Source organism: Hyposmocoma kahamanoa, unplaced genomic scaffold, assembly GCF_003589595.1.
Source record: "Hyposmocoma kahamanoa isolate Upper Pololo Valley unplaced genomic scaffold, ASM358959v1 99702, whole genome shotgun sequence".
Classification (NCBI taxonomy): domain Eukaryota; kingdom Metazoa; phylum Arthropoda; class Insecta; order Lepidoptera; family Cosmopterigidae; genus Hyposmocoma; species Hyposmocoma kahamanoa.
The window spans coordinates 2090576-2101653 of record NW_020656001.1 but is presented as its reverse complement, the minus strand read 5'-3'; the positions used below and the strand labels follow the sequence as shown (position 1 = coordinate 2101653).

Below are 11078 nucleotides of genomic sequence, written 5' to 3'. Positions count from 1 at the left end.
TCAGATGAAGAATCCGACGATTCATTATAATAAACAATAAGAATTTATTATAATTGTTTGTAATTTATTTCATTCCATCATAATTTATTAGACAGGTTACAAAATTTATCAACTTGAATATCTGTTGGCTTGATAAATATCGGAGCTAAAGAGTACGTCACTTCACGTCAGTAATAAATGATTGGACGGAGTATACCAAATTAGTCAATTGTTGTTTGTTATGTGAAACCATAATAAAAAAGCCATTTCAATGATAATTGAAATGAATAGACAAGCCATTTGGCACTTTTTTCAATCAACTTGTTATTGCATATCGTCAGAAAAATCTTGGTGAAACTATGCCGTGTGGAGCGCGACATAACTGTTACGTAAACTGTCACTCCTCCTGCACACCTGCCCCAGGAATCGACTCACTTAAGGGGTAGGCTTGTAACAATATGAAGTTATAAACATCCCAAGTCGACACAGCGACTTTGAATCCATTCCCTACAGTATTTAAGACCTATTCGTTTATATGTGAAATGAAAATAGTTTTAACCCAATCTCTCTTGTCAATATATTTATAACTGTCACGTATAAAGCGAAAGTTATGAAGCAAAATTAATTTCACCTCTTTCCTATGTTAATATACAGTGAATGCTAGTAGGGCTGCGAGAGCCGAGTCAAGTTTCACTTCTTGGTGGGTGTGCCGCGCTGGGTGAGACCCTCGAACCTCTTGAACGTGTAGTTGATGAACACCCAATCTTTATACGCCACATCGCCTTCTTGTGTGATGGGGGCTGACGCTGCAATTCATAACGAGACAAGTGTTATTTATATTGGAAGCATTATAGACTTCTTAAAAATAACAAAAATATCAAATAGAGAAAATATCATATAACGTTATTGATTACGTGACAAATTATCGAAAGGGTTCTGTTTCTGGCTTGACAGTATTGGTTTCTGTGCGTAGAAAAGAGCACCTATAGCCCTGAAACTTTGGTTTTGTCTTGGTATTTACTAGGGTTGTTGCGAATATCAGCATCCGCATCCACATCCGCTATTAATCTGCATAAATTAAAATATCCGTAACCGCATTCATCGATGATGCTGATATTCAATGCGGATGTTCGAGTCGTGACATGTCCTAAAACGTAAACGTTCTGGAAACAGACTGGTAGCCGAAAAAGCAGCGTGAGCTCAGCTGTTGTTTTTAGAATATAACTTAAAACTATTTTATTACAACATAAACAAAAATTGAAAGCTTTTTCAGGTAGATATATTAAGTGAGGATGTAATTATGTTTCGTGTTTTTTTTTATACATAAAATAAGCATCCGCTGATGTGTAAAAAACCTGCATCAGCAACAATCCTGGTATTTACATACTGGCCTGTTAACTAAAACCTGCAAAAGTACACATTTCTATTTATTTAATAAGGTACATTAAGGACGACACAACATTCATAAATTATTAATTCTTTCTTTTTGTTTGTCACCAATTTGTAGGATTTTGGTAGAAATACATATACTATTGATACGAAATAGAACATTCAGTTTCTTTTGCACGGAGCAGAAGCTTGGACACTCTTAGAATCTGTAATGATTGATGAATTATGCGCAAAAAAAGAAACGAAAGGGTGCTGCAACGTGTTGGTAATACCAAGAGTGTTAAATAACATCAAAAGAAAAAAATGGAGTATCTGGGTGCTGTAAGGGAGGTGTAGGAAGAAGGAGAATATCCTGGCTCACAGATTCGCGCCAGTGGTTCAATAGGAGCACCCGATCATTATTCAGAGCTGCAGTGTCCAAAGTTCGGGTTGCCATCTTGATCGCCGATCCTCATTAGAAGATACGACTCTCATAGCCCCGCATTAGGGAAAGCCTGTGGCGCGTGTGCCATGGACACATACATAGACAACCACAAATTACACCCAAACTCACGCGAGAAATAAAATGTAGGCCTCACAAATATTTCTCCTGGCCCAGGAATCGAACCAAAAATTATGAGTTGGAAATAAGGAGTTATAATTCATCGGACACGTGATTTTCTTTCATTATACACGAATGTCGTATCGACAGATCTGATTTAGAAGAGCTACTTGACAAATCAAAGAGATCTTTAATATAGAGATGCACGCTCGCAAATGATTTCGATATTCGACTCGTCACAAACCCTGTCACTCGAATGACAAATTACTAACCTACTAATTTTTGTATTCGAATGACCAGTCTTTACTAATCCATAGATTCCATGGAACACAACGATACCCATGACCACCTAGCCATCTCTGACATATGGTAAATATCGTAAATATCGTGAATTTTGATATGGACATGGTGAATGATCTGGTGAAGTCCAATTCCGAGTAGTTCCGACATAATAATCATTCGATTTTGCACCCGAGCGAACGGCAGGGGCATTCAACTCGAGTCGAATGACTGTTCTTGGATTCGACTTACGCGAATGATTTGCCATTCGAATGATTAGCATTAACTGTCGAAGTCGCGCAGAGCTACTTTAATAACGTTAATCACGTAAAGGGATTTGTACTTTTGAAGCAACTAAAATGTAGTTGCTTAAGAATGAATGGTGTGTCTATAATCTGTCTTTTTTGAAGAGAAAGTAAAATGATATTTGTAGATCGCCGGTTCTCATAAAATTTTAAATAGTTATGTAGTTGTTGTCGATAGTTTTATCGATAGATTGTGAAAGATAAAATTTTGCCAAAAATGACTGAATTGTGAATGTTGCGACGTCTAATGATTACTAATTCCGTTATTACCTTCTTTATTCCTATTTTGACAGTTGACCTACTAGTATAGAAATTCATTTTTATTCATATACATTATACACTGACCTACCAACAAATGGACGTCGGGTTCGCGTTAAAAAGTGTCCGCACCTATAGGGTGTTAAAATCGCATACAGAGCGTCAATCTGGCAATAGTCTTCGTTTGTTCTACTAACAGCGCGGTTGTTCATCAAACTTGAAAAAAATTACTGCAGTAAAGTGTAAAACCAAGATTTTCCACCATATTTTCACTAAATAAATACATTGTGTTATCTTAGTTATTATTTAAAAAGTGTAATTTACAGTTGTATAGTATTTAATTTTAATTTATATGTAAATGAGTCGTAAATATAAATTACAAAAGCAAACAAAATAATCAAATAATTAACTGTCCTTTTTCTAAACATTGCATGTGCAAAAGATGGAGAGAGCCCCATTACGTCAATTTCAAGAAGCTTATAATATAAACTTCTTGGTCATTTTCAATTGTTCGAACCACAAGCGATTGAAATATTTAGAACAAAGAAACTATAGAGTCGCTTTGATTTTAATCTTATTCATATCAAAATTATTTTTTATTAAACGTTAGCAATTGTTAACAAAAATTGTAGTACTCTTTTTACAGCTTGGGATTCAAACCTATCAAAATCTAGACAATATGATATTAATAGATTTGCCGCAAATAACGTTAGCTCGAATTTTCATAACGACAAATGTATTTTTTAGGAATATTACAAAACAAAAGCAAATTTTGAGTCTGTTAAAAAGCATCAAAATTTGAGTTTACGGGTCGTATTCCAGAACTGTACTCAATGCTCAAGTCAGGATTTGAGCAGACTTGAGTATGGTTTCAAGCACTGGAAATACGAACCTAATGGCAAGGACTTGAGTATGCTTTTCAGTGCTCACTGCAATACTCAAGTCCTGACTTGAGCATTGAGTAGAGTTCTGGAATATGACCCTACGTTTAGTTGGAATATCGGTACATTCACATTTCTAATATTCGTATGTATGTATCTGCCCAACTATTTATTATTTCTTTAACTGAATTTGTACAAAATTCGACATAATAATATATATAAAAATGAATTGATATTTACAATAAAGGCTGCCCCATTTCTTATGTGTTGAAGCAATTTTCAGTCGAATCTAAATATAGTACATTTTCTTAAGTTTCCATTAGAAGCTGAATATGGTGTTTTTGGGCCCTTTAAATGGTTGCAAACAAAATTAGGCAGTACTGCAATGACGTTACAATTTAAATTAAATGTTTTAGTTTTCTTATATTTCGTTACATGTAACTTCGGACATTTTTTCGCGGTTTTTGTATTCGTCGTCGTCCATTTGTTGGTAGGTCAATGACATTTTAACAAGAATAGCCAGACTTGAATATCTATATTGAATTAAAATTAAAAATTTTAAAACATATGTCTCCTCTGTGTATTTTTAGTTCTGAATAGAGTGTATATATGTATGAACTTACAAAAATTAACAATTCAAATGAACTTGTGCTCTGTAATTGGATGAATATTGGGTCGACGATGATTCAAATGAAAGAAGTTCGGCTATTTATTCCATGAGCGTGACCAATATTTACTCGATAGTCGATAGAATATTTATCGACTACAATCACTAGCTGCATGTAAGTGGGCAACACTTAACGCCATGAACTGTCATTTTACTCCATCTTCAAAAACGAGACGACTATAGTAGTGTATACTCACGAATTTCAAGCTTGACGTCTGGGAACTCGTCGAAGTTGGAAGTATCATCGATGGAGCGCACCTCGACGGTGATGGCGGCGGGACGTTCGCGCACGTGTGACCAATCCACACCACGGAAGAATGGCACTGACTTGACATCCTCAATACCACGCTGCGAGCCCAATCTGCATGACACAACATATTCTTATAACAAAAATTGCCAGACGCGAGATTAGCGAGTCACACAAGGTGCTGTTTTTTGGGTTGCCAAAATATGCTAGAAGGAAACGTCTGTGGACCGATTCTCATGCGCCACAAGACGCGGTACACCAAAAGTGTCAGTATGCGACAAGTAACGGTACTGAGACTGCAAGATTCGGTCCTGGAACCTGTTATCTTTGGGACAAACAAAAGTGTGGTACAAGTAATGGTCTTGAAACTAATTATAGTATACCCAACGTGACCATACGTCCCGCTTTCTCCAAAATGCTTAAAATTGTCCCGCTTTGACTAAACAGGACACGCGTGACAATAAATTTAAAAGAATGGCACGAAAGCGTAGCAGCAAGTAAGCCAAGTCGCTCGCGCCTTTTACATAGTTGTGTCTTTGGCCGGAATGAATCAGTGACGGTGCCTTCTCGGCCCGTGGAACGTATTTATAAACGAAACCTGACAAATTAAAGCAAGTTTGCTCGTCCGAAATATATATAAAGCCAGCCCGCCAGACTACACAAGATTAGTTCTTATTTTAATGTTTCATCACTAGATATTTGAAAATATTTTTTGAATTTTTTTTTATCAATATATATTTCTGTCACAAACATGTATTTCACTTTTAAAACAATAATAAATTTACACGGGTCCCGCCTTGAAGGAAAAAAACGATGGTCACGTTAAGTATGCCGTAAGGGCGCCTTTCCATTATGTCGTAATGTTATATTTATTAGTGAAAATCTTGTAGACGATGATGATGTTGAGAGAAGCGCAGGGCGTTGCCGGTACGCGGTAACATGTTAGCCCTGAGGTTTCATAGGTGCTCTGTTACTGTAAAGATAATTCTTTTCAGAGCTTACTGCCAGAATTTTTATACAGGTGGACTGTGGACCAACTTCAAACAGCGAGCGTACAACGCCTTACGTGTAATGTACAATAACATCTTTAGGGTTCTGTTGAGGCTTCCTCGCTTTTGTAGCGCCTATGGCATGTTTGCGCATGCGTGTGTTGATAATTTTTACGCAATCATGCGCAAAAAAAAGTGCGTCCCAGATGTTGCATTGCATGGGAGCACCACTGGTATCCTAAGGATGATATCAGGAAGAATGGACTCGGCTGTTTTCCGTAAGTTCACCGAGTTACACGTGAACATATAATAATGTAACGAGTTCTTAGGTTTTCGCGATTGTTACACATAGGAAATGACACTATTTTTCCGGATTTAAATGGCGCATATTTGTTTTTTCAAACAAACCGACGTTTCGGGCCCTTTACAGGTCCCATGGTCACGGTTGATCACGTTGGTCACGGTTTGCAAAAAACAAATATACGCGATTTAAATCCGGAAAAATAGTTTCATTTCCTATATAATAATGTATTTATAATAATAATGAAATTTAATTTAATGTATTGTAATTGTTCTCCTTGTTTCTACTAACTTAGCTTACAAGATTGTTAGCAACAAATATGGACTAATTGGTCTGAGAATAAATTAATTTGAATTTATTTGTCGTTGAAGGGCAGTCGCGTCTAGCCTGATCCTTTATCATGACTGTCTGTCGTCGCTGTGTCGTGGACGTCTATTTTTACGTTGAACGATTGTCGTATCTACCTGTTCCCACTAGACCGTGACGACAATTTATCGGTTCACGGTAGCCGCCTTGTCGTTTGCACGATAGAATTGCTTAAAGCTGCGATTATCTGTCGTCACATTTTTATCATGACGTTTTATTTATCGTCGGGCGACTGTCGTTCTAGCTCTTCCCACAGTCACGACAGTGTCATCTTATACTGCACGACTATATGTCGTCACGACATAATGGGAATGCACGGTCTTGGGACACAGGGAAGGGTGCTACAATGTCAGGTCCTAGGATCGTTTATCGTGTGCTACAAGGCGCGGTCCAAATACGTTCGGTTCCAACAATAGGAGCCAAGATAATAAATAAAGGGCTTGTACCGAATTAGTGTGGAGCTTGGTACTTTATTTCCAGAAAAATTTAACCAACCTCAATTTTTTGCTAGATATAAGCTTGAAATAAAGAGGTTAGCAAAATAATTACAAAAATTATTATGACCTGCATTTTTTATTTATTTTAAAACAAAAGTGTGGTAGACATGTTAAATTAATTCCAGCAATACTGCGATACTACAAAAAGTCCAAAAAGCAGCAACACTTAAATGCAAAAATATTCAATATCATAATTCTAATTGGCTAATTAAATTGCAACATAATTGCAACAAGAATTACTTTGACATCTGATCTGTCAATGTTTTTATGGCATTGGCCACTGGCCCATTAGCCCAAAAATTACATAAAATCCGTTCCGTTTCGTGGGATTGCGTTCCTTTTCACTTTACACATTCAAAATCCCTAACAATTTTCTGGAAATTGCAGGTCAAAAATAATTTGTTTTTAATCCAGACTTTCTAAATTTTGAGAGCTCTTTTCAAAAAACCAACTAATAGCCTGGTCAAATTTTCCATTTATTTTAGTACCACTAAAGGAACATCTCCTTTAGTAAGTTCATGTTAAACAAATAGCCTAGCAAATAACATACCTGCGATCAGGCTCTGAGCAGAACCGCATTATCGTTTCTCTTGCTTCCTCGCTAATAGGGATTTCAGGGGGAAAAGTGAGCGACTCCCGCCACGACATCACTTTGCGGTACGTCTCTTGTGGTGACTCCGAGCAGAATGGGGGGTACCCGATTAGCATTTCGTACCTGAAACCCGGGCACAATGTATTTTATTACTTGTTGCCAGCATACCGACTGTGAACTGGCAAACCGGTACTATCTCAATTTTGACAACTTTACAGGTGTAGAGAAAAATTGTTTGCGTCATTTATATACCATCTGGTTTATGAAATAAAAATACGTAGTGTATGAGTAATAAAAATATTTAAAAAGTACATATTTTTATTTAATAAATCAGATGCTATATATATGACGCAAATGATTTTTTTCTTCGCCTATAAAGTTAATGTAAAATTGTCAAAATTGAGATAGTACCGGTTGCCAGTTCACAGTCGATATTACCATGGCTGTGTAAATATTGCAACTTATACATTAATATTCTTTTCATCATACTTGCACGTAAATAGTATGATTGCATGCAGGCCAAGTTGACTATAAAGTCCCAAATAAAACCTTAGGGCCCGTTTTCTTCTCACGACTATTTTGATTACGGTTTTGGTGATGGTTTGGTTTTATTTGGGGCATTATAGGCAACTTAACCTCGACTCCGAAGGCCCTCAGTCTTCGACTTCAGGTTTCTAACAGTCTCGTTCGTAATTCCTTATTTACTGCCCTTAATGCACCATGTACTAATTAACCGAATTTTACGGAAACAGACGTGACAATATGTATCGTAATCATTTGGCACCTGGACAGATGACAAGCGACAAATGTTGCCAGCTTCTGGGATACAATACAAAATTGTCTAATAGTATACTTTCACTTAGTATTATATATATGTATATATATATGTGTGTGTATATATATATATATATATTAACGCCATGTAAATATATTAATAATCAACAAATCTTTACCATGATCATGTTTTTATAGAATTGCCTTCCAAGTTAATGCTATAAGTAAGTAATGTTCACAAAGCAGGCGGTATATTATTAATGATTAATTTACAACGTAATCATATCATATTGTACACTCAGTCGCAGGTGAAGAAGCTGTACAAAGGCATAGTTTTCAACAAAGAAACGGTATGCTAAGTTATATAACAATGTTAAAATTTTTTTAAAAAGAAACATGATATAGAAATTATCGTTCGCTTAGCACACAAAGACATTAGAAACAATGCGAGATAATGAAATGTATTCATCATCAACTCTTCAAATGTTTTCACAGAAAATATTGCAAGTATAATAAAAAAGAAAACAAATGAGTAGCTTTAATGACCAAGGAGAGCTGTATATAGAATTATTTGATAGAGAATATCCATTCTAGTTAAAAGAACCTACGACATATCGCACATGAGAAATAACATAGTTAGCAACCCATTTATACCTCCCACTTCTGTGCACAGGTCTCCTCTCAGGCGAGGGTATGAGGCCATAGTCCGGCCCAATGTGGGTTGGGAACTTCACACGCTCTCCGTGGCTTATGAACCTTCTTCGACGTGCAGGTTCACCGAAAAGCCCGTCAAATCAAATTTCGCACACAAATTCCGAAAACTCAAGTGGTGCGAGGCCGGATTTGAACCCATGACCTCTACTTGGGAGACGGCTTTTCAAGCCACTAGGCTTTTTTAAATCGTATACAATTGACTCCATATCGCAATTTGAGAGATAATACAATGCTAGTTATCATATGCGACATATAAGTCGATAATGCAATTGAATTCAGAAAATCTCGTTTCGTATAATTAATTAACCGGGAATCTAACCCGGAACCACTTCGATCAAGTGTATTTTATTTTTTCTTTGCCTTTATATTTATCAATTTCCATTAGTAATAAAATATCTAATTGGTAAATTTCTATGTAGACCGGGAAGTAGTTATTTCAATTGGCAGTTCAAGAACCGGAGTCACAAATGACGGTTTAAACTTAATAAGTTTACAAGATAAATAAATAATTTTATAAATATAAGACAACAAACATGCTCTGATCCCAAAGTAAGTAACTAAAGAACTGCTGAACATTTTAGTATATTATGGGAAATCGGAAACTACGGCTACCACAAACACGCAGACCCGAGATAACATAGAAAATTTGCTTTTTTCTACATTGATCCGGCCGGGGATCGAACCCGGAGAGACAGCGACACCATGAAAACCGGTTTGCAATTACTCGACCAAGGAAGACGTCAATCCCTCATGAGCTTGGTTTTCGGTCTTTTGGTCAAGCTAGTGTCACAGAGTATTTTTAGTGATAAACAACATAACGCATCGCTTATGTATTAATGCCTAAATGTTACAGCAATTATAATACCGGCACGCTATGATGGTCGTTTTGACGTTTGTCCGATCATCTAGTTTCGTATTAATTCATAACTACGTTGAAGGAGCAAATTGTTGTAAATAATTTACAATAAACATTATGGAAGGTATAATTTAATGACACAACTCGGCATTTGTTTTTCAAAATTCGAAATAAAAAAAAAATTAAATCTAATACGATCGTTACTTATAGCATTTTCCAGCACAAAATCTAATACGATCGTTACTTATAGCATTTTCCAGCACAATTACTACCTCCGGCAAACTCGCGTCAATGTTCAATGCAACAAAGCAGTTTTGAATTGACGATATATTAAGTAAACATTTTTATTTTCGTTTTATTAAAATTTTTTATTCAGCAATACTAGTTATAAATCTAAAAACGTATAGATGCGACTCGCATTTGATTATATTTTTTTCGACAATGAATTGACTGACCTCATTATTGCAATCTGTGAAAACGGTCATCATTAGCGTGCCGGTATTGAAGTTTCGATGTAACACTAGTGTTAGCACCAGCAATTCATATATTGTTTAATTCTAATTTCAAAATATTTACATGACTAGAACTATTTGATTATAGAAGAATCGATAAGTACAATGGCAACACGAGCGGTTGCGGAGGAAGGGGCGGGTGTTGGTAGTTATATATTTAAATAGCAGTAGAGCTCCTTGTAAAAGAGTTCGTCAGTGGCACTGCAACTGTTATGGACAGGCGCGTAGCTTACTACCGGGCACATGACTTGTTCGTCCCGTCACTTGATTTTATAAAAAAAATATATAAATGAAAATTAGGAAACAAATTGTAGTTATGATGTCTGCAGATTTATAAGATAGGTTTTTTAACGATCGACGCGTTTGATGACACGACATGTTTAAATAAATAAAAGTAAAAAGACATTTATTTATCCATAAAACACGCAAACAAATATATATGCGAACAATTTATTTTAATTTATCGTAAAATAAATGTTGTCTTTAAGTGTTTTTTTTATTGGCAATTTATTGTTTAATTGTTTAATTTTATTTCATAAGTTTCTCCTAAAAAGTATTTATAATATTAATAGTATTCACGTTTATAATTAGTAGTACTTTTTACCTGAAAAACAGGAATTTCCTAGTTCAGGTACATGTGTTATTTTTACATTAAATCGCATAAGTAGTCTTTAGTTTTCTCTGTACGTTATGTTACTGAATAAACAATTTTATTTTTATTTATTTAATTAAAGCAAAAGAACAGTAATGTGGACAGAAAGGATGAAAACTTTTCATGCTTCACTTATTCGTTTGCTGCATCAGACCGGCAAGCGAAGTGTATACTAAACACAAAGCAATTAATAGAGGCCGTCTTTGTTGCACTATATGTAAAATGTATAAAAATTGAAAAAACAATAAACAAGAAAATTTAACCTATATATTCTTTTAA

General features: G+C 35.6%; 1 protein-coding gene across 2 annotated transcripts in view; it reads right to left on the bottom strand.

Annotated features, from left to right (window-relative positions):
- Window positions 1–304: 304 nt before the first annotated feature.
- LOC113239211 (serine/threonine-protein kinase tricorner) overlaps window positions 305–11078 on the bottom strand; it is a 32421-nt gene continuing 21647 nt past the window's right edge. For both annotated transcript variants that reach the window (XM_026476104.1, XM_026476105.1), the window contains exons 9-11: window positions 7250–7414; window positions 4497–4660; window positions 305–785 (exon numbers count right to left, since the gene is read on the bottom strand). In XM_026476104.1, coding sequence (XP_026331889.1) covers window positions 670–785; window positions 4497–4660; window positions 7250–7414 — 445 coding nt within the window. In that variant the 3' untranslated portion in view covers window positions 305–669. The remainder of the gene's footprint in view (window positions 786–4496; window positions 4661–7249; window positions 7415–11078) is intronic.